This window comes from Capricornis sumatraensis, chromosome 16 (genome assembly GCF_032405125.1).
Source record: "Capricornis sumatraensis isolate serow.1 chromosome 16, serow.2, whole genome shotgun sequence".
NCBI lineage: Eukaryota > Metazoa > Chordata > Mammalia > Artiodactyla > Bovidae > Capricornis > Capricornis sumatraensis.
This window is the reverse complement of record NC_091084.1, coordinates 26176963-26200763: the sequence shown is the minus strand read 5'-3', so window position 1 is coordinate 26200763 and position 23801 is coordinate 26176963. Positions and strand designations below refer to the sequence as shown.

At 38.3% G+C, this 23801-nt stretch overlaps 1 protein-coding gene across 1 annotated transcript in view; it reads left to right on the top strand.

The window, feature by feature from the left end:
- ZW10 (zw10 kinetochore protein) overlaps positions 1-23404 on the top strand; it is a 36178-nt gene extending 12774 nt beyond the window's left edge. Inside the window, exons 8-16 of the mRNA XM_068988902.1 lie at positions 5896-6059; positions 6949-7131; positions 11318-11556; positions 14248-14319; positions 17015-17184; positions 18242-18372; positions 19015-19146; positions 19910-20112; positions 22919-23404. Of these exons, the coding sequence (XP_068845003.1) occupies positions 5896-6059; positions 6949-7131; positions 11318-11556; positions 14248-14319; positions 17015-17184; positions 18242-18372; positions 19015-19146; positions 19910-20112; positions 22919-23039 (1415 nt within the window). The 3' untranslated portion in view covers positions 23040-23404. The remainder of the gene's footprint in view (positions 1-5895; positions 6060-6948; positions 7132-11317; positions 11557-14247; positions 14320-17014; positions 17185-18241; positions 18373-19014; positions 19147-19909; positions 20113-22918) is intronic.
- Positions 23405-23801: the final 397 nt, after the last annotated feature.

Genomic DNA, 23801 nt, shown 5'->3' with positions numbered 1-23801 from the left:
TCTCTTCTTTGCATCAGCCATAATGTTAACAAATATTAATGCCAGTGTGCATTCCTGACTTAAAACTGATTTTAATGGAAATAAATTGGGCTTTTTTTTTTTAATGGTTTCTTCTTCCCCTAAATATAACCTAAGGATCATACTTTGTAGCCTTAGTTCTTTTTGGAGTCCTTCCACTTTCTTTGCATCTTAGTTATTCTGAAACTTCATAAAGGTTTTTACCTTCTCTCTTCTGTTTGTCTTTGGTTATATGCTCCTTTCATCTTTTAAATGTGTGTTTTTTACTTCCAAGTTTTTTTTAATACTAAGCATCATTGTACCAACAGCAAAAAAAATTTTTAAAAGAGGATGAAAAATTCTTTTGGAAATAATTTGGCAAAAGACATAAAAAGTCTTAAAATATTTGTATCTTTAAACCAAGATTTCAACTTCTAGGAATCTGCCCAGAAGAAATAATCTTAAATATATGAGACCATTTTTAAAAAGCCCCATTTATTTCCATTAAAATCAGTTTTAAGTCAGGAATGCACACTGGCATTAATATTTGTTAACATTGTTTTAGGTGTTATGGCTGATGCAAAGAAGAGAAAATGAGTATGAATATTAAAGAGAAGAATTTACTTGTAAATAATGTGATTGTATACCTAAAAAACCAAAAGACTACTAAAACTTTTATAATTAGTAAGAAATTTACTAAGTTGTCTAGGTACAGTATAAATCTATAAAAATCAGATTTCTTCTCTCTAGCAACAATCAGTTATAAAATATAAAGATATCTTATTTACAGTGGCAACATAATCTATTAAACTCTTAAAGATAAATTTAATAGGAAGAATATATGTAAAGGAAAGCATAAAACTTATTGAGGGCATAAAGGGAAGGGAGGCTATCATGGATTAGAAGACAATCTCGAAAAATTATCAACTCATTCCAAAATAACATATAAACTTAATACATTTCCAATCAGTTGCTTGTTATATATTTTTTGAATTGGGCAAATGAATTACTCTAGAGCTTACATCAAAAAATATGAGACTTGCCAGTAAAGATTTGAAAAACAGGAGTTGGAGAATTTTATAATTAAAACTATGTTTTTGACATAAGCTCAGTGGAATGAAAAAGAGTCCAGAAGTAGACCCAGGAATAAAAGGGAATTTACCATTTGGTCAGTCATGTTTTAGTTTAGTGGGACAGACAGTTTATTAAATAATAATGCTAGCAAAACTGGCTGTGTGGAATGAGACAAAGTTAGATTCCTGCTTCGTGCTTCAGAGATACATTCCAGATGGATTAAAGCTTTATATGCACAAAGTAGAACAATAAAAGGAAGAAAATTCACAAGAATACTTAAATATTATCAGGAAGCTCCAAATACATAAAGGAAATGATTGACAAATTTGACTGCGTATAAATGTCAAATTCTGTATGGTAAACAGTACCATAAACAAAGATTATATTATACTGGGAGAAAATATCTGCAGTGCGTTTGACAGACAAGGAGTTGATTTTTAGATTTTTTCCAAAGAAAGAGAGAACATAGTAACAGAAAAAGGGTAACAAATATGAATAGGCAATTTATGGAAGAAAAGGTTCAAATTATTAATAAACATAAAAATATGTGTGGCTCAATCTCCCTAATAGTGGAATGGAAATCACACCATCAGAGTAGAAATTTCCACCCTTAAGGTTGACAAAATTCAGAGATCTGTGTAAGACACTTTTGGTAAGAAAATGGAAAGGTAAGCTCCTTCATTGCTTTTGTGAGTGTTTTTTAGTGAGTAATCTGAAGCACTATAGTTATGCTAAGAATTCATCCCTTTGACCCAGGTAGCCCACTTTTTAATTCCTTACAGATGTCATATCAACAGTATATATGTTTGCACGTATAAGTACTGTATATACTTGCATACTGGAATGGGTATCATCTGAAGAATGGTTGTATAACTTACAGTTGAGCCATAGTATGGAGTTCAGTTCAGTTCAGTCACTCAGTCGTGTCCAACTCTTTGCAACCCCATGAATCGCAGCATGCCAGGCCTCCCTGTCCATCACCAACTCCCGGAGTTCACTCAGACTCACATCCATCGAGTCAGTGATGTCATCCAGCCATCTCATCCTCTGCCGTCCCCTTCTCCTCCTGCCCCCAATCCCTCCCAGCATCAGAGTCTTTTCCAATGAGTCAACTCTTCGCATCAGGTGGCCAAAGTACTGGAGTTTCAGCTTTAGCATCATTCCTTCCAAAGAAATCCCAGGGCTTATCTCCTTCAGAATGGACTGGTTGGATCTCCTTGCAGTCCAAGGGACTCTCAAGAGTCTTCTCCAACACCACAGTTCAAAAGCATCGATTCTTCGGCGCTCAGCCTTCTTCACAGTCCAATTCTCACATCCATAGATGACCACAGGAAAAACCATAGCCTTGACTAGACGGACCTTAGTCAGCAAAGTAATGTCTCTGCTTTTGAATATGCTATCTAGGTTGGTCATAACTTTTCTTCCAAGGAGTAAGCATCTTTTAATTTCATGGCTGCAGTACTATGCAGCTATTAAAAAGAAGTGAAGTAGAGCTAGATATCTCAGAGATGGCCACGATCTATTTTTAAGAGATAAAAAGTGTAAAATCTATGGCATGAACCCATTTAATAAAAATGGAAGTGTGGCCCCTTATTTGAGTATTATATTAGTTTACTAGGGCTTCCATAACAAAATACCACAGGCTGTGTGACTTAAAAAGCAGAAATTTATTTTTTCACAGTTTAGGAGGCCGGAAGTCCAAGATCAAAGTGTTAGTAGATTTGGTTTCTCCTGAGCCCTCTCTTCTTGCTTAGCAGACAGTCTTCTCACTGTCCTCACATGGCCTTTCCTCTCTGTATGCTCATCCCTGATGTCTTTCCTTTTCTTAGAGGAACACTAGCCATAGTGCATTAAGGGTAGGGCTCCACCCTTATGACCTATTTAAAGGTGAGTCCTGTCTCCAGATGCAGTTACATTAAGGCTTCAACATATGAATTGTGGGGGACACAGTTTGATCTCTGTCAAGTGTGTGTTATAAATGTAAGGGAGGAAGAATACAAACCAGACTCTTAACATTGGTTTCTTGGGCACAGAGAGACAGAGAAACGTGTGGATATGGAGACAGAAAATTACCCTTTTTCTTTAGAAACGTTAGTGGTGTTGATTTTCTAGAAAGTATAAGTTACTAAAATTTACCAAGTAGAGACTCTGAACATACAAATAGTTGTAGAAGAAATTTGAAAGATTGTTAAAGATTTCCTATTTAAAAGGTCACCATTAGGCACATAAACTTTATGGCTAAATTCTAGGTACCCTTCAAATTACACATAATCCTTTTTGATAATCAAGCTCTATTGGTCAATAGAAAAGGATAGATAAGTATCCTGATTAATTTTTTAAAAACAAGCATAAATTTGATATCAAAATGTACACGCAGAGAAAACATAGAATGATTTTATCAAGTCATTTTATCACTAGCTAAATTTACAAGCTCAGTTCAGTTCAGCTGAGTTGCTCAGTTGTGTCTGACTCTGCGACCCCATGGACTGCAGCATGCCAGGCTCCCCTGTCCATCACTAACTCACGGAGCATAGTCAAACTCATGTCCATCGCGTCAGTGATGCCATCCAACCATCTCATCCTCTGTCATCCCCTTCTCCTGCCTTCAGTCTTTCCCGGCATCAGGGTCTTTTCCATGAGCTCAGATCCCATTAAAATCGCATTTTTGGTTGGACATTTAATTGATTTCAGGTGACTAATTTTGTCAATTCTTTTTTGAGAGGAAGCTTGACAAATTCCTAATATATTTGCTGAAAATGTCTCCTAATATTGTCTGCTTTATCATCTTAAAATTTTTTGCATAGCAAAATTTTGCCTTGCTCCGTTTTAGCAAGTTGCACTGCCGTTTGTTGTAGAATTCATGGTATATTTTCTTCCAGTCTCTTTTTTCCTTTACTGTTTCTACCAGTTCCTCCAACTTTTACATCTTCACTTGATTCTGCATCAATAGTATATTTTAGTTTTAAATTTGAAGGTTTGTTTACAGTTATTTTCTTAAACAAGAAAAATATATCATGATGAAAATAATAAGCACTTCAATTTAACTCCTTTTTTCAGTTTATATAGTTATTACTGTGACCTGTGCTGTATGCACAGAATATTCAAGTACACACATTATAGTGTTACATTGATGCATAGGAAAACAAAGTCATTGGAATGGAATAAATCTGTTTACTCTGACTACATCGAAAATGTGTTTATATGAAATAGCAGAAGTAATATACGTGCCTGAAATGAGCACTACAGTACACATACGTGATGCTATGGTTAAAGTGAGATGTGGTCTTATCAAAGCAACAAAATTGTGTTTAACAGAAAAGTATTTTACTTTACTTCCTTTGTTTTTTTTTTTTTTAGTTTAAAATTTTTATTCAAAAAATGTATAGAGATCCCATATACCCTTCACCCAGTTTTCCCCAATGTTAGCATCTTGTGTAACCATAGTATAGGATCAAAACCAGGAAATGGACTGTGGTACGATTCACAGAGCTTATTCAGATTTCTCCAGTTTTCCTTGCACTCATTTGTGTGTGTGAATAGTTCTATGCAATTTTATGATCTGTGTAGATTCATGTACCTAGCACTACAATCAAGATACAAAACTAGCCTATCACCACAAGGCTCCCTTGCTGCTGCTGCTAAGTCGCTTCATTCGTGTCCGACTCTGTGCAACCCCATAGACGGCAGCCCACCAGGCTCCCCCATCTCTGGGATTCTCCAGGCAAGAACACTGGAGTGGGTTGCCATTTCCTTCTCCAGTGCGTGAAAGTGAAAAGTCAAAGTGAAGTCGCTCAGTCATCTCCGACTCTTTGCGACCCCATGGACTGCAGCCTACCAGGCTCCTCCATCCATGGGATTTTCTGGCAAGAGTACTGGAGTGGGGTGCCATTGCCTTCTCCCTTATGCTACGCATTATAACCACACACCTTTGCTTCCAGTTTTTGAAATTACTTAAAATTAAAAAAAATTGAGTTCATCAGTCACACTAGCCCCATGTCGTGCTCAGTAGCAAAATGTGGCTGATTGCCATCATATCAAACACTGCAAGCCTAGACTTCTGATATTATAAGATAGCTTAAGGGTTTGAGGTAGTATGGTCACTTTTTTTTAAGGTTCTCTTATACTGTTTAGTTAGTTAATAATGAAAGTTGCACAGTCATGTCCAGTTCTTTGCGACCCCATGGCCTATACGGTCCCTGGAATTCTCCAGGCCAGAATACTGGAGTGGGTAGCCTTTCCCTTCTCCAGGGGGTCTTCCCAACCCAGGTCTTCCTCATTGCAGGTGAATTCTTTACCAGCTGAGCCACAGGGGAAGCAGTTAATTAATTAACTTCCTCAAAATGTGTTAGAAAAGGCCACCATTAAATATACCGTGGAAGATAGATTGAAGTATTCTGTTTGACAGACTAGATATTACATGATAATGTAAGGTATTTATTGATATTTTGCTTAGAATAAACACTCTGATCCTTTGCAGAGATGAAAAACTATGTTTATTTATTATTGGAGAAATGGGATTTTATTCTAAACTAGTTTCAACTTGGTGTGCAGAACTTCTGAGTGCTTGTCATATAATCAGATCGGTGGGTTAGCAGTGGATGATTATAATGTAGATAGCTTACTACCTCATTGTTACAGAGAGCAGGCAGGCAGTCTTATACTGCAGATGACTCATCTGAGCAGTGAAAATACAATAATAATTGTGGGTCATGATTTTCCCACATAGTTAGTTGAAGTAAGGTAGAATTACTTGTGCTGTTTTCTTTGAGAATATATCTGGTGTGTGAATAGCTTCTTGTTTAAAACTTTTTCTTTTGATTTCAGATTTACCTCTTGATGCTGACCTAGAAAATTTAAAGACATCTAAGATCACACTGGCTGAGATGCTCGGTGACATAATCTGGGAGGACCTATCTGAGTGCCTTATTAAAGATTGTTTGGTTTATTCTATCCCGACAAATAGCAGCAAGTTAGAGCAGTATGAGGAGGTAAGAGCAGAGGTGTCACTGAAGGTTTGGGGAGACCACAGGGTCTTGTCAGTGCCCTTTGTTTATCTTAGAGATCATTTGTTCTTTAAGAAAATTATTCATAAGGTGTGGATGCAAATTCCCTATAACTTCATTTCTCTTCTGGCTTGCTGCCTTTTGATTGGGAAGTATGCTTTCTTATTCAGTGTTAATATGTTTTCATTAGGTACTTTTGAAAAACAATTGTTTTTATATTTGTATCAGCTCTAGTAGGTACTAGGCAATACTTTACTTTTTGGCTTCTTTCTAGTGTTTCCTCAAACACTAAAATAAGTACAGAAGTCCCCCCTTATGTTTGGGATATGTTCTAAAACCCTCAGTGAAGACGTGAACCTGTGGTTACTATTGAACTGTAGATGTATGTGCAGTGTTTTTTCTATACTAATGGGCAGGTAGTGTGTATAACACGGATATGCTGTGTACAAAAGGATGATTCATATCCTGTAGGTAAAACACAGCAGGATAGGGCGATATTTCATCATGCTACTCAGAACAGCGCACAATTTAAAACTTAGGAATTGTTTGTTTCTGGAATTTTTCATTTAGTATTTTCAGACCATAGCTGACTGTGGGTAACTGAAACTGAGGATAAGGGAGGGGGATGACTGTATATTTACTAAAAAATTTGTTGCACTTTGACTAAGCAGAGTCAGAAACTCCTAATGAAGATGCTCTTCCTGGTGAGTTAAAATGTATAATATTTTCTACCTAGTAATGGATGGTCTGTTCTAAAACTTAACCATCTGCTCATTATTCTTTTCTGTACATTGGATTTGAAATTTTAATGTTGAAAAGGAATATATGTATATAATTCTTTACTTTCTTTCTTTTTCTTGCATTTCTTTCTTAGATCATACAGTCCACTGAAGAATTTGAAAATGCCTTAAAGGAGATGAGGTTTTTAAAAGGAGATACTACTGATTTGCTGAAATACGCCCGTAATATCAATTCTCATTTTGCTAACAAGAAGTGTCAGGATGTGATTGTGGCGGCTAGAAACCTAATGACCTCTGAAATTCACAACACTGTGAAGGTATGGGGGGGATGGTTATAGTTTATTACACTGAGTTAGGAAGCAGCTTATTTTTGAGATGATTGTGGTAGAATGGAAGAGCACATGACATTTGCTGAGGTTATTGAGGTGAGTTATTAATTTTCTTAAACATTAGCTTTCTCATTTTGAAAGGGGTCCTAAGATCTGCCTCTTTCATAGAGTATTGTGGGATCCAGGCAAGATAACACACATAAAAGCGTTGTATAAATTGAAAAAGTGTACATGAATTTAATGGATTACTATTGTTGAAATCATAGAGTATATCAACCTATAGTTTTCTTGACTTTATCACTTGAATTTTTTTTTTTTTTGGAGTCAGTAGATTTGGGTTTTATTTTTTATTTTTTGTTTTTTTCTAATTTTATTTTATTTATTTATTTATTTATTTTTATTTTTATTAGTATTATTTTTTTTAATTTTTACTTTATTTTACTTTACAATACTGTATAGGTTTTGCCATACATTGACATGAATCCAGCACGGGTGTATATGCGCGTTCCCAAACATGAACCCCCCTCCCACCTCCCTCCCCATATCACTTGAATTTTTAATATGCAATTTTGTGACAGGTACTGTTATATCCAGAGATTATATCCTGTTGTGAAAATGTTGAGTTCATTGCTTAGGCTAATAGAGGTGAAGTTAATAAAAGGAAACCAAAAGATACGATCTTTGTATGGTATAAACAATTATCTGTAAAATCCATAGACAAATTATAATTTGCATTGAGAGTAATTTACTCCTTTGACCTTAGATAATTCTGTATGTTTTTCTGTTTTTTTAAAATATCTTGCATATATAAAATAATATTTAGCAAATATGTTATTTAGATTAAAAGAAGACATAGACTAAACTAATCCCTTAGAAAATTCCTCAGCCGCTTTTCTGTGACCACTGAGAGGACCATGCTCTTCTCCCCTCTGTGCTGTCTGCACGCCCCTTTCTCCTGGGGTTACCCTGTTGTAGTGCCCGCTTCAGTAAAATATTTAATTAGCCATTTGAGCCCCACAGATATTAACACATTTTGGTGTAATCTGGGGATGTGAGGGGAACTGAAAAGCACTCACTACTGGGAACTGGGCTGCAGGGTTTCTACATGAAAGTCAGTTATGTCACTCTCATGCACAAAGCCCGGTGGCTTCCTATCTCATTCAGAGAAAGACCCAGTCGGCTTACCGTGGCCTGCAAGGCCCTGGGTGATGTGTCCCCTGTTGACGCTCTGACTGCATCTCCTACAGCGTTCCTCTTCAGTCACTCTCTTCATTTGCCAGGACAGCTTGGCTGCAGAACTGAAACCTCTTTCCCCCTCTGCTTGGAATATTGCTATAGACTTTCTCCCTTTCCTTATCACTATTTTACTTTTTTAAAAAAATTCATTATTTTAAAAAATATTTCCTTGGCTGCACTGCTCAGCATGTGGGATCTTAGTTCCCCAGCCAGGGATCAAACACACGCCCCACCCTTGCATTGGAAGCACAGAGTCTTAACCACTGGACCACCAGGGAAGTTACCTGACCACTGTTAAAACTGTAACCTCCCCCTATTTCTTTTTTAAAAAAGTTATGTATGTACTTGTTTTTATTTTTGGCTGTGCTCGGTCTTCTTTGCTGTGTGGGCTCTTCTCTGGTTGCAGTGAGTGGGGGCTGCTCTCTAGTTAGAGTGTGTGGGCTTCTCATTGCAGCGGCTTCTGTTGTTTCAGAACTCAGGCTCTAGGCCTGCAGGCTTCAGCAGTTGTGGCTCCCAGGCTCTGGAGTCCAGACTCAATACTTGCGGTGCATAGTCTTAGTTGCTCTGCAACTAAGGGGATCTTTGTGGATCAGGGATCGAACCCGTGTCTCCTGCGTTGGCAGGCGGATTCTTTACCACTGAGAGTCTCTCAGTTGTATCTGACTCTTTGTGACCCCATAAACTATAGCTCCTGGGCTCCTCTGTCCATGGAATTCTTCAGACAAGCATATTGGATTGGGCAGCCATTCCCTTCTCCAAGTGATCTTCCTGACCGAGGGATTGAACCAGGGTCTCCTGCATTGTGGGCAGATTCTTTACCATCTGAGCGATCAGGGAAGCCTTCCCCTATTTCTTAAACTCTTTTCTTGCTTTGACTTTCTTCCCTGGTAGCTCAGTTGGTAAAGAATCTGCCTGCAGTGCAGGAGACTCAGGTTCGATTCTTGGATTGGGAAGATTCTCTAGAGAAGGGATAGGCTACCCACTCCAGTATTCTTGGGCTTCTCCGGTGGCATAGCTGGTAACGAATCCATCTGTAATGCGGGAGACCTGGGTTCAATCCCTAAGTGGGGAAGATCCCCTGGAGAAGGGAAAGGCTACCCACTCTAGTATTCTGGCCTGGAGAATTCCATGAACTATATAGTCTGAGGGGTCCCAAAGAGTTGGTTGGACACGATTGAGTGACTTTCATTTCATGTTATTGTCAATAAATATTTTGTTTGAATTATTGTTTTTCCCTGCTAGAAACTACGCTCTATGTGGGGAGGGTTGGCTTCTTTTTTCCAGTTTGTTTTGTTCTTTACTGTTTTGCTTACCGCTAGCATCTGTTTACCTTTGTTGTACCTCTAGCATCAAGAATATACCTGGTGCCTACTACTGTGTACTTGGTGCTCAGTAAATATTTAGTGAATGAATTAATATATATCCCAATAGCTCTGTCATAACTCCTTGTTATAAATAAGATTGTTACTAGATTGCTTTGTGACTCTGGGCTAAATCTTTTAGCCTTGTTGGACCTCAGTTTCCTTTTATGTAACGTGACAGAATTGAACTAGATAATCTCTGAACTCCCTATTCAACTAGTTCTGACATTCTGTAAGACTGTGTTTTCCTCCCAAATATCCAAATCCTAATGATGGCACTTCCTCTAGATCAGAGTTTCTCAGCAATGCCACCGTTGACATTTGGGACCAGATAATTCTTTGCTCCGGGGCCTGTCCTGAAGGATGTTCAATAGCATCTCTAGCCTCTACCCACTCGATGCCAGTGGCACCTCCCCTGGTTGTGATATTTGTATTCTCATTGAAACATTATAACAGCCCTATAAAATAGATGTTATACAAATTTTATATATAGATGGCAAGTCTGATGACTTTATGTTTTTTTAAGACTTGAAAAACACTTAAACTTTTTCAGAAATTTTCCATAGAGGTCCAGTATGTGCTGAGCAGAGCAGCTCTTCTTGAGGTAGGAATCTGCTGCTTCTTCCACCTGCTTAATCCCCACAGCCCCCCCCCCCCAACTTTTTTTTTGGCTCCTGAAGCATCTTTGAGAAGCAAGATTTGAAAACCATTATTTTAGTGCAGTTACTTCATATTGCAATGAAAAAATTGAGGTCAAGAGAGGTTAAATGACTTTGTTTAAAGTTAGGGTAGAAAATATCACTGATGTTTCCAGACTAGAGGCCTAGTATTCTTCCCTTTGTGTGTGTGTGCTCACTCGCTTTAGTGTCCAACTCTTTGCGACCCTGTGGAGCCTTCTTTGTCCGTGGGATTCTCCAGGCAGGAATACTGGGATGGGTTCCCATGCCCTCCTCCAGGGGTCTTCGCAGCCTAGGAATCAAACCAGTGTCTCCTGCATTGCAGGCCATATTCTTTACTGCTGAGCCACCAGGGAAGCCCCGTTCTTCTCTTTAGTTTTCACCAAATCTGGGAATTCTCATTCAGTGTAAATGGAAGGAACGTTTTTGGATTTTGTTTGGAATTTTGTTTTTAAGAGCAGCATAAGCTAGCTTGAATGTGTTGTTTCTTTGGCTAAGCTGAGACATGTTTCTAATGGGAAATAATTTAATGACAGTGGAACACAAAGTCATACTGGTGTGCATTAATCCAATAGTCTAATCTGAGAAAGAGGATTTTTTGAAGGTCCTTTCATTTACGTAAAATCCTGGGTCAGTTTCACAGCTTTGTTGTTTCCACCAAGAGTAAGAATGCACAGAATGAAAAGAATGGCCCAGTAAAGGGCCTTGCTTATTCCTTATGACATCTTTTCACCCAAGATTGAGCAGTCATTAAAGTACTGCCAAATTCACTCATATCTTGAAATTATTCTGTAGATCCACAGCTTAATTGTGATGGAAGAGGTCAGTATCTTACTCCTCACCATCTGCATGCATCTGGATTATTCTGAGGACAATGCATTTTCTGTGTTTGACTCTTAGATTACTCCTGCTTCTAAGATAAGTGTACCAGACTTACTTCGTCCTAATGAGGACGACAAGCTACAAGTACAGAAAGTGTCCACAGCTCAGTACAATGAAGCGGCGAATTTAGAGCCTGAGAATACGTTGGACCAACATTCCTTTTCTTTGCCCACATGTCGCATCAGTGAATCTGTGAAGAAATTAATGGAACTTGCCTATCAGACTTTACTGGAGGCAACAACCAGCAGTGATCAATGGTATGAGTTCTGAGTTATCTGAAAATGGCAATGACTTGGTTAAATGTGTATCTAAACTAAACAGTTATTAAGAAAATTGACTGGAATTCTTGGGTTTTCTTATCCTATTAGTTAATATTTTTTCCCTAAAGAATCAGTATAGCACACAGATATGTATTGGTAATTAACTTTTACTTATAACAACATATAGTCTTACAGCAAAGTATGAGAAATAAAATCATATATGTGGATGGGCAAATGGATTTGACATTAAAAATTGTTAATGCCTTTTTAACAAAAAGCTCTTTAATTTTTTACTTTCAACTTTTTATTTGACTTGAGTGGTATTACATGAGAAAGCTCTTGTGAAGAGCATAGAGTACTCCCTGGGAAATAATTACTACTCAGATGTTAATTAGCATTGGTGGTGGTGGTCATAGTGATAGTTGTACCATCTGCTTCAGCATGCTCTGGCTCTTTAGCCTAACATTCATTTTACCTTTTGAAATCTAGGTGCTCATTAATTTATATTTTAAATACTAATTTTAAGCAGTAATAGTTTGTTGGGCAGCCAAAGGTAGAAGGAAAAGAATGAAATGCACCAAAGTTCTGATTTCTCCCTTTCCAGAAGATTTCTTCTAATCAACATTATATTCAAGATACCTAAACTCAATCCCACATACTTCCATATTTGAATCTCTTTTTGTTTAGTAGGCTCCTTCCCCTACTCCTGAACCAGACTGAGGAGACGACGGTAGGCTATAGCCCAAGTTGATCATAGAGTGGGTTTTCCACAGCCTCTTTAGTTTGAATCTGTATATCATAGTTTTTTATTTCACATTCTCATAGGAAAACAGTTTCAGTTAGGGCTTGACTTAATCAAATTGCATCTTCCAAGGGACTTCTGAAGTTTTAATCCCCATGTATAAACAAACCCCTTTATTCTGTTCCAGAAAGAACATGCATACTAAAATACTTCTGTGACTTCAATGAATCATTATATTCACAAGTCTGTCTGGTTTTAAATATAAGGAGGAAGAAAAATGTAATACATGTGAAGGGAATTATATATATACTCTTTTGGCATAATAAGAGCTTCTCTTTGACTCAGCTGGTAAAGAATCCACCTGCAATGCAGGAGACCTGGGTTTCATCCCTGGTTGGGAAGATCCCCTGGAGAAGGGAAAGGCTACCCACTCCAGTATTCTGGCCTGGAGAATTCCATGAACTGTATGGTCCTTGGAGTCACAAGAGTTGGGCACTGAGTGACTTTCCCTTTCACTTGCCAGAATAAATATAGGAGTGAATGGGGCTTCCTAGGTGGCCCAGTGGTAAAGAATCCACTTACCAATGCATAAGACACAGGAGATGCAGGTTTAATCCCTGGGTCTAGAAGATCCCCTGGAGTAGGAAATGGCAACCCACTCCAGTATTTTAGCCTGGAAAATTCGGTGGACAGAGGAGTCTGGCAGACTACAGTCCATGGTGTCACAAAGAGTTGGACATGACTGAGTGACTGAGTATGTATGCAGGCATTTTTACATGGCATTCACCTGAAATATACCCAAGTAGAAGTTAGGGATGCAAGGCAATTTTTCATAAGATAATACCAAACTATAGATATCTGTGTGTGTATGTGTGTGTATTTTTAAATTTACTTAAGGGCTGCACCAGGTCTTAGTTGTTGGGTCTTTCATTGTAGCATGAGAACTTAGTTTTGGACTGTGGGATCTGGTTCTCTGACCAGGGATCTTACCCACGTCCCCTGCATTGGGAGTGCAGAGACTTAGCCACTGAACCACCAGGGAAGTCCCACCAAACAACAATTTTGTATACTGAATGTCTATGGACATCCTTCTCACCAAAAAATTAGTTTTAATAGGACAAACAAAAACACAACTACAACAACCCACTTTCCTATTATCAAACTTCAAACAGCAACAGTGCAATGAAAATAAAATGAAATAATTTAGTCAGGTATCATAGTCATCAAGTTTTAACAGTGTTTTGGTGTATAGTGAACCATGACTAATTTTTAATAATCATTGGTGGAATTCCTGTGACTTACTCAGGGTACATAGTTTTAGTTAGTCTTATGTAGAAGTAAGCTCCATGAGCCTTTTATTTGCTCTGAGAGCTTTTTAATAATAATTTTCAGATGTTCTAAGACCAGACTTAAAGGGCAAGAAATCTTGAGGTTGGATTCTCTCCTAGAAATGTTGATTCATGTCCTTGCGTTGGGGTGAGAAGGAGAAAAGGTGGAGGCTGAAGGCAGACTGGCCCTGACAGCACCAGTGAGTGCCTTTATTGATGCCTTGCCCTTTGCAGAGTGAGCCAGTGAGCAGGTGACATTTGCTGAGGCTTAGCTCCATTCGTTACTGAAGGGATACTCGGAGTCCTGGCAGAACACAAATTGATAAATGGAAAAGAGGCTTTGGGTTGAACGTCACTGCTCTTAACGCTGTGAATGGGCCCAGGTTTTCAGACCTGCAGTTCAGTTGGTAACTCCTAGCTGAGAATTCATTCCATCCAGAGGAATGGTGTTCTCAGCAGTGACCAAGGCAGCTGTAGTCTTAGCTGTAGCCTTTGCTTTGTCTCTCCAGCTGTAGTCTTAGTGGGGGACTCTCATTTAAGGTGCACTGACTTTGAATTTTTTTTCTCACTGCCTTTATATCCTTATGCATTTCTCTTGAAACTGTGTTTTCTTTTTAGTGCTGTTCAACTTTTCTACTCAGTGAGGAATATCTTCCATTTGTTCCATGATGTTGTACCAACATATCACAAGTAAGTGCCACTGTGTCTGACTTCTGTATAATATTGCGGGCTTAAAATGTTTTGAGTCAGGTTAAAACAGTAACTTTATATTCCCACCTAAGATAATTGGCTGCTAAAATTCACAATACAGTGCAATAAACCATTTAGAATACATGTTTAAAGAACATCAGTCATTTACTAATAAATTAATAAGGGTACTACACTGCTGCTGCTGCTGCTAAGTCACTCCAGTTGTGTCCAGCTCTGTGCAACCCCATAGACAGCAGCCCACCAGGCTCCCCTGTCCCTGGGATTCTCCAGGCAAGAACACTGGAGTGGGTTGTCATTTCATCTATAGTATAGTAGGTGAGGCAGATTTGAAAACTCAAGAGAACTTTTACCCTATTAGTGATGGTAGGTATTTTCAAAACTGTCTCACTTTACTTGGTTGCAAAACAAAAAGGTCATCTATCGCTCCATATTGCTATCTAGTAAACATCCCACATTTTTTCCTTGGCATTCATAGCTTTGCAGACTTAATAACTGGTGGCATTAGTGGTAAAGAACCTGTCTGCCAATTCAGGATACTTAAGAGATGCTGGTTTGATCCCTGGGTTGGGAAGATCCCCTGGAGGAGGGCATGGCAACTCACTCCAGTATTCTTGCCTGGAGAATCCCATGGACAGAGGAGCCTGGTGGGCTATGGTCCATAGGGTTGCAGAGAGTTGGACATAATTGAAGTTGCTCCATCTTCCTCCGCCTTTTCTCCTTCTCACCCCACCGCAAGGACATGGATCAACATTTCTAAGAGAGACTGCATGTGACTTAGCACACACACACAGCTGCTCTTCTTAGTGATATTAGGCTGTATTTACCTCACATCTTGGGTTTTTAAAGTTTCTTTTCATATTAAGCTGATAAGTTAATATTTAAGCCTCCAGGAGTTCTTTCTATCATCCAAATAAAGTGTTTTGAATGGCTTTATAAATATTTTAAGTAATATGTCAGCAAAGCTATTCCTCAAGTCAAGAACTCTGGTTTCAAAGAAAAGGTTAGTTTAATGTTTATAGATTTTTGAACAATTGAGATGTTTCTAAGTAGGCCCAATTATTTTGTTCTAAAAGACCACTTATTTATTGTAAACTTACTATTTTTATTTGTATTCTCTTTGCTGTGGCTTAAAACTTTTAGTTCACTTTCTACTTAGTTAGGTAAAGGAAAAGAGAAAACACCTTCAGGTCAGTTGATAGCCATGTCCTTGGGGATTCAAAGACAGTTGGCTTAGAGCTTTTTGTGCTTAGAAACATTTTTCACACTGGGGTGGAGTTAGATTTGTTGTTTTCCCCGTTTGTATGATCTGAGAACTTTCTGCTAGACCAGTGGTTTACAAACTTTAGTGTGTTTCAGAATCACCAGGAAACTTTGGTAAAATACAGATTACCAGATTTCATGCCCCAGATATCTGATTCAGTAGGGCTGCAGTAACGTTGTTTGGTTGTTATGTCCAACTCTTTGAGACCCCGAGGGCTGCAGCACGCCAGGCTCCCTGGTCCTTCACTGTCTCCGAGAGTTTGTTCAAATTCATGTCCATCAAGTCAGTGGTACTGTCCAACCATCTCATCCTCTGCCACACCCTTCTCCTCCTGCCCTCAATCTTTCCTAGCATCAGGGTCTTTTCCAGTGAATTGGCTCTGCACATCAGGTGGCCAAAGTATTGGAACTCAGCTTCAGCAGCAGGGTTGGGATAAAGCCTAGACTTTTTAGCAGATTTCCAGGTGATGCTGCTATTTTCTTGCCAGGGAACCACACTTTGAGAACCACTGTTCTAGATTAGCGTTCTCAGCTTTGGCAATATTTTAGACTCTTTCATGGACCTTTGAGAATATATATATTTGCTTAGGCCCTAATTGTAGAGATTTTGATGTATAGGTGTGATTAAAGACTCAGATATCTCTGTTTTCTAAAGCCCTGTGATGATTCTGACGTGTAGCCCAAAGTGGGGACAACTGTCTTAGGTTGTTAGTTTCCAACTTTGTATATTCTAGCCTGACATGGAATGGAAGTTTTAATTGAAAACCAGGAAGTTTTAATTGAATGACTGCAAGTGGATATGTAGCAGAGGTTTAAGACAAGCTGTCTTCCCAAGCTAGGCAGATAGACTAATATGTGCAGACGAATGAAAACTGATTTTTAATCTGTTATGAAACTTTAAAATCACCTGGGGGATTTTAAAATATATAAATGCCCTGATTTCACTCAGATTGTGTTCTGTTTGGAGAGTGAAGTCTAAGCATCTATATATTTAAACTTTCTCAGATGTCTCTAATCTGCAGCCATCTTTGAAAACTAGTGAATTGGAAAATAATTAAGTGCTTCATTGTATAAATGAAACAGGAGTTTGGAGAAAGAGGAAGCAAATCTATATTTCAAAAGACTTTGCAGTGTTCAATTTTAAGGGAATTATGTATAGCTATTCTAGGCTTCTTGTACAAAGAGGCGACACAGGTAAACATCCATTCCCTTGCTCTTTCTTTCTTGTTAATCATTGGACTAGTTTTATTGAAGAAGGTCTCATGCAAGCAGAACAAACTCACTGCATGGGAGTGGGAGTGATGAGTTTACGTGTTACGTATAACATTTATACATTAGACAATGATTAATACTTAGAAGAGTCAACTTCAATAACAAGTGATTTCTTTTTTTCCTTCGCTTCCTTCTGACCTAGGGAGAACCTTCAAAAACTGCCACAGTTGGCTGCCATTCACCACAACAACTGTATGTATATTGCTCACCACTTGCTAACCCTTGGGCATCAGTTCAGATTGCGTCTTGCCCCCATTCTGTGCGACGGCACTACTACTTTTGTGGACCTTGTACCTGGCTTCCGGAGACTTGGTAATGATGCCTTAAATGTAGGAAAGCATTTTGATAATGCAGCTTATCAGACTGGTATCTTTGTAATTTACAAATGAGGCCTGTTTGAAATTAGATGGTGGTCCCTGAGCTATATTGGAAGAGAAGGGGCATTTAATTTGCAGGTGTTCCCAGTTGTTTAGCTTTATGAAGTGAATGAAATCTTCTGAAAGCATTACTTTTTCATGACATGATTCTGTGGTACTTTAGAGTTCCAAACTGCATTGCTGGTGTGTGGTGAATTCACCAAATTAGAGTTATGTCAGTAGAGTGACATGTCCTAAGAGGTGTAGCGTGACAGTCCTGTTAGCACTGTTCATAAGAGTCACTGATGTCAGTGCTTATTTGTTTGCAAAACCTCACACCAGCTCCCTTCTATTCTGCCTCCCTTAGCTTTACTCCTGATTATTAAAAATCAAAAGAAATATGGGATATCAGTATGTTTACTGTAATGGTAGCCTAGGGAAAGCAGAGAATCTGTATCATTTACTTAGCTTTTCAATTCCTGACTTCCCCCTGAGGTAGTGTAGATACATCAGAAAAATAAGCAGTGGCTTCTACTGTAGAAGATGTAGTCTTTCTTATCTGATTCTGGATTGACTGTTGAAAAAAGCTCACTGTTCTGAGGATGGGCCTAGAGGGACTGGCTGATGTATTAGAAGTGGTATTTTTGTTAATCATAACCTTAGGGCTACCTTATGTTAACTAACAAGCAATTGTTTTCAAATAGGCAAAAACAGATACCAGGTTCCATCTTATTTATTTATTTAAATTTTTATTTAATTTTAAAATCTTTAATTCTTACATGTGTTCCCAAACATGAACCCCCCTCCCACCTCCCTCCCCATAACATCTCTGTGGGTCATCCCCATGCACCAGCCCCAAGCATGCTGTATCCTGCATCAGACATAGACTGGCGATTCAATTCTTACATGATAGTATACATGATAGAATACCAGGTTCCATCTTATCTCTCCTCTTCCACCCTGTGTGTAATTGAACAATGCTCAGCATTCTTTATTCTCTTTTCTTGTCGCAGGGACAGAGTGTTTTCTGGCCCAGATGCGGGCACAGAAAGTAGAACTCCTGGAAAGATTGTCAAGTGCTAGAAACTTTTCAAACATGGACGATGAGGACAGTTATTCTGCAGCAAGTAAAGCGGTGCGGCAGGTGGGGAGCTGTTGTTACCTCTGCAGTTCATGCTCTTTCTTTAGATGCTTCCTACTTGTTTTCAAGCAGCAAAGTGTACGTACGTGGCAGGTAGCTCAGCTGATTCCCCACAACTCCCTGTGGAAATGTGGCCACCTTTTCTAGTCACGTTGATGGCCTTTCCTTTCCTTTCCTTTCCCCTGCCCCACCAAGTCAATAGGAAGCTGTCTTCCCATCAGGCCAGTGGTGCTCCTAGTTATCTAATAAGTCTGCCATCGCAAGTATTGGGTTGGCCAAAAAGTTTGGTTGGGTTTTCCCATAAGATATTGCAAAAAACCCAACTGAGCTTTTTGACCAACCCAGTGTTTTAACCCATAAACTCTGAGAAGTTTGAAATACTAGCTTTCATCTTAATAAAAAATGCTTCTCTCTCTTAAGTGACTAACCTTTTTACTCCAGTTTTCCTGTCCACAGGGTAAGTATTTTTCATCAAGCAAGGATATCACTAGGGTGAAATATTCGAGAAACATGTGTTCTGAATGGCCTTACATCACTTACATAACACCTCTTCTTCCACACACACAGAAATGGTAAATGTAAATCTAGGAAAATGTGAGTTGTAACAACCTCTGTTCCATGTAAAGATCTGTGTTTTTCTGACAGGTACTGCACCAGCTAAAGAGACTGGGAGTTGTGTGGCAGGATGTCCTGCCGGTGAACATATATTGTAAGGCTATGGGGACTTTACTCAACACAGCGGTCTCCGAGATCATTGGCAGGATCACTGCCCTGGAGGTAAGGGCCACTAGACGCCTCTCCAGACTTGAGCTGCAGTTGTTCTTCCAAATGATGTTGATGCCTCATTTTTAGTCAACACAGACGGTAGAAGAAATTGTTCGTGTTTCATGTCTAAGTCATTATACTGTTATTTTCTCGCTTTTGTCTTAATTCTGTTTTGCTGGAGTCTTGCTAATCTCTGTCCTTCCTATCTAAGAAAGTAGGATTATACGGCTGACGCCACCTGGCATCTGTGTACATTATGAGTGAGGAGCCTGGAAATAGGGCAGTGCTCCCAAAATACAGAGTGTGAAGTTGTATACTTAATAAGTGAGTGGATCAAATACTCTAATTTAGTAAGATAGAATGCAGCCTTGTGCAGGCACCACTTTACCAGCACTCTGTTGACCTTGGGACTATATGTGTGATCCTGCAGGAGAGTTGCCTGGACTCTGCGAGCTGATTCCTCTAAAGTAGAGATTGGCTAAACCCCTATAATAAGATTCCCTGCTTTGCAGCACGCTGCACCACTTTCTACTGGAGAAACGGATTCTTTCATGCAGGCAAATGAAATTACCAACAATCTGTTGAAACCTATTGCGTGTCATTCTAGTTTGGGGAGTATTGTCAGAACTGATGAGATCAGTAAGATCTGCTAAATTGGTTGGAAAACACCTTACTGCCACTGACCCCCTGAATAGCTTGCACCAAAGATCTGCTTTTTTCTTACCACTAAACTGGTCCAATTCTGTTCTGTCGTGTTCCCTTTGTGCAAAATCAGGACATCTCTACCGAAGACGGTGACAGATTGTATTCCTTGTGCAAAACAGTGGTGGATGAAGGACCTCAAGTATTTGCACCTCTGTCTGAAGAAAACAAGAATAAGAAATACCAAGAAGAGGTTCCAGTCTACGTGTCAAAATGGATGCCGTTCAAAGAACTGATGATGATGCTACAAGCCAGTTTGCAAGAAATTGGAGATCGGTGGGTAAAACCCTTCTGTAGGATTTATTTATGTCTTCACAACTATAAGAGAATATTAGTGCCATCAAAGGCAGTGCTTTTCTCTGTTTCTTAATGTTTCTCAGGAAAGTTTCATATTGAGTAGCAGTAACGGGGGCCTTTGCATGGCCTGTCGTAGTTTGGATCTCATGACCACTGTTCATATTTGATAATGTAAGGACTTCTTGCTTCTGTTATTTTTTGTCTTGAGCATGTTGTTTTGTCATGCTGTACAGATAGATGATCTTGCACTTATAAGAAGTGCAACCTTCTGACACCTAGATGGAAATTCTTGCCCATTTTAATCAACAGTGGATGCATTTTAAGATCGATTTTGATATGTTAATAGAGAAGTGACTTTTACCTGTAAGAATATTCAGCATCAAACCATTGTTTGATTGAGCAGGAGTTGTTCTACAGGGATTCAGTACCACACACATAGAAAGGATTAATCTTTTCTTAAATACAGTGGATGTTGTTTTCTCTCAGCACCATCAGTTGACATTGCCATGCTCTGTAATTGTGTTCTTTGTTGTATCCTGTTGAGTGTGTGAAGGTCACTGATACTGTGCAAAACAGGATCGATATTGGCTAGTTGCATATCCATGGATGCTTTAATTATTGTCTTGGTATATGATTAACAAGCACACATAACCTTGCATAGAGAACGCACTGAATAGGCGTTAAGGTCCGTATCCATCTCTATAGCTACTTGTCTAGCTGATTCAGGTTGGTTTATTACAGATGCCCAAGTATATTAGACTAGCTATCCTCGATGTGTCTGAGTTGTTCCCAGCAAATACTATTCATTCTTAAACAAGGTAAATGCGATTTTTGCTTGAAAAAAACAAAATCACCTCAGAAGACCTCTAACTGCACTTAGTACAAACTTCAATTGATTCATCTGTTGTTTACAAGTCCTTGGTGGGTTATGTCTTCAGGTAAGACTCCAGAGGGCAGCAGATGAGAAATTTTGTTTCTGCTGTTAAAAGGGCCCTCTTGCAGCCCAAGAATGATCATTAATTCTTTGTTATAAGAACAGTTATAATACTGTTCTAAGGAACAGTTATAATACTGATATATCTCAGCTTCTTTTCTTCTGCCTAGGAAGATGTTTCTCCTCCCAGAAATTTCAGTAGATATAAGGATAAAAACTAATTGAGAAATTTTTTTTTTTACCAAAGTAACTGTCTCTAGTTGTGTGGTTTAAACATTTAAAAATAAAAAATATATACCTATGAAGGAGTACAGTATATATAACATATTCACAGGTCTAAAGAAAAAAAGAGTAAAATAAATGTTTGCATACCTATTACCCAACTTAAGAAAAATATTATCATTACCTTTGAAGAGCCTTATGTGCTATTCCCCAAATGGTTCCCCCACCCCCAGAGGTAACTGTCTTGAATTTTGTGTTATCTCCTTGCTTTTCTTCATAGTTTTACCACATTCGTACATATCCCTAAACATAAATTTTAGACTTGCCTGTTTTTGAACTTCCTGTTAATGGAATCTTCTAGAACTTGCTTCTTTTGATTAGAAAATTCATTCATGAAAGTGTGTGTAGCTACAGTTCATATGCCCTGCCGTCATATTCTGATAATAGTCATAGTTCTTTTAAAAATTATAATTAACATATTATATTGCTTTCCTGTTTAAAACATAGTGATTTGATATTTCTATGCATTATGAAGTGATCACCACAGTAATAGCAGTTACCATCCATCACCAAAGTTGTTACAATATTGACTGTTTTCCTTATGGGTATGTTATATCCCTGTGACTTATTTATCTTATAGTTGCATATTTCATAGTTTATTTCTTCTGTTGTTTCACATTTTCACCAGTATTTGGTATTATCAGACTTGAAATTTTTTCCTAGGCTAGTTGCTATGAAACGGTAGCTCATTGTCCTTTCAATTTGTATTTCCCTAAATTCTAATGACATTGAGCATCTTTTTAGTGATCTTTTTTTTTTTTCTATTGTAAAATGCCTATTCATTTTTTTAATATTGAAAAATCTGTGCTTTTTTTGTGGAAAAAAAGCATTTTAATGCATAATATTATTAAGTTACAGGTGTATAATATGGTGATTCTGTTTTTAAAGGTTATACTCCCTTTATAGTTATTATTGGCTATATTCACTGTGTTGTACAATATATCCTTGTAATTTATTTTATTAGTTTGTGCCTCTTAGTCCCCTACCTCTAAATTCCCTCTCCCCACTGGTAACAATTAGTTTTTGTTCTTTCTGTCTGTGAGCTGTTCATATTTTTTAGCCTTTATTCTACTGATTTTTTTGTGATTTTATACATATTATTTTGTGCCTATTTGTCAGTTAAAATGTGCTGCCTGTGGTTCAGTTTTTAAAGTAGTTACAAATCCCATTTCTCTCTATAACCCTGTGAGCATGTGGTCATAATTGTCCAGTTTAAACGGGCTTAGTGAGTGTAGAATAAGGGAGAAGAGTTTTTATCTTTCTAACTTGGTCTCTTCATCTGTCTATGCTGATACCAAAATGCAGCCAAGAAGCAGAAGATGTTAAAGATACTGAGTGGCAGGCTCATCAAGAAGGGGGAAAATGCCAGAATTTGTTTTATTTCTATTTTAACACATTATTAAATCAGTGTCATTTATATAACAAATCACTGGGCACAGGCAGTAGTTTCTGCAAAAATCCCCTGGTCAATAATGAGTTAAACAAATACATGTTTGGAATCAAGTAAGCAATTTAAAAACTTTGCTAATACTTAGTAGGAAATAGAAATTGTATTTTTTTATTTTGCAGGTGGGCAGATGGAAAAGGGCCCTTGGCAACTGCATTCTCTTCCAGTGAAGTAAAAGCTTTAATTCGTGCCTTATTCCAGAACACAGAAAGAAGAGCAGCCACCCTTGCTAAGATTAAATAGCTCCATCTTCCTGAGAAGGCCATGTCTTGACCAGGTGGATTCCTCTTGGCGTAATCACTCTTTTAAAGACTTCTTGGAATCACTGATATATTGTGGAAGTTTGATTTCACCCAAGAACGCCTTACCTCCTGGCCTGTATGTTCAGATATCAAATGAAGTACCCCAAGTTGTTGACTTTTCAGCCACCCTCCCATGATAAAAAACTCTAGGGTGACTTTATTTCATGTTGCTCCCAGGGTCTGGGGGACTGTATCTATTGAAAATATAAGCCTTGGCCTTGGATCAAGGAATCCAGGAGATTCCAAGAGTCAGGATAATGAATATGTGAGGGATGGGAGATTTATTTTGGAGGGCAAGGGAACTATATTTGGTCTCGTGGGAATTAAAGAGACTGCTTTTAATTTTTCTTTCCAATAAATAATGATTTTCAGAGTTATGGGTGAGTGTCTTTAATAATATGGGAGCTTAACAAAGGAGGCCATCAAGTTTTCCTGTCTTTTGTGCCATTCTTCTTATTGACATTTATGATCCTCACAGAGGACTCACTGACTTATCTTCCTTCTTCATGATACTGTCTGATAATTTCTCAACATTCTTAGGACCCCTAAGACTTTCTTTTAGTATAAATTTTGGGCACTTTTTGCTGTTTCAACTAAATGCTTTTTTTTTTTTCTGAACTTGCTCACGGCTCGTAGGATCTTAGTTCCCTGACCAGGGATTGAACCCAGGCTGTAGGCACGGAAAGTGCAGAGTCCTAACCTG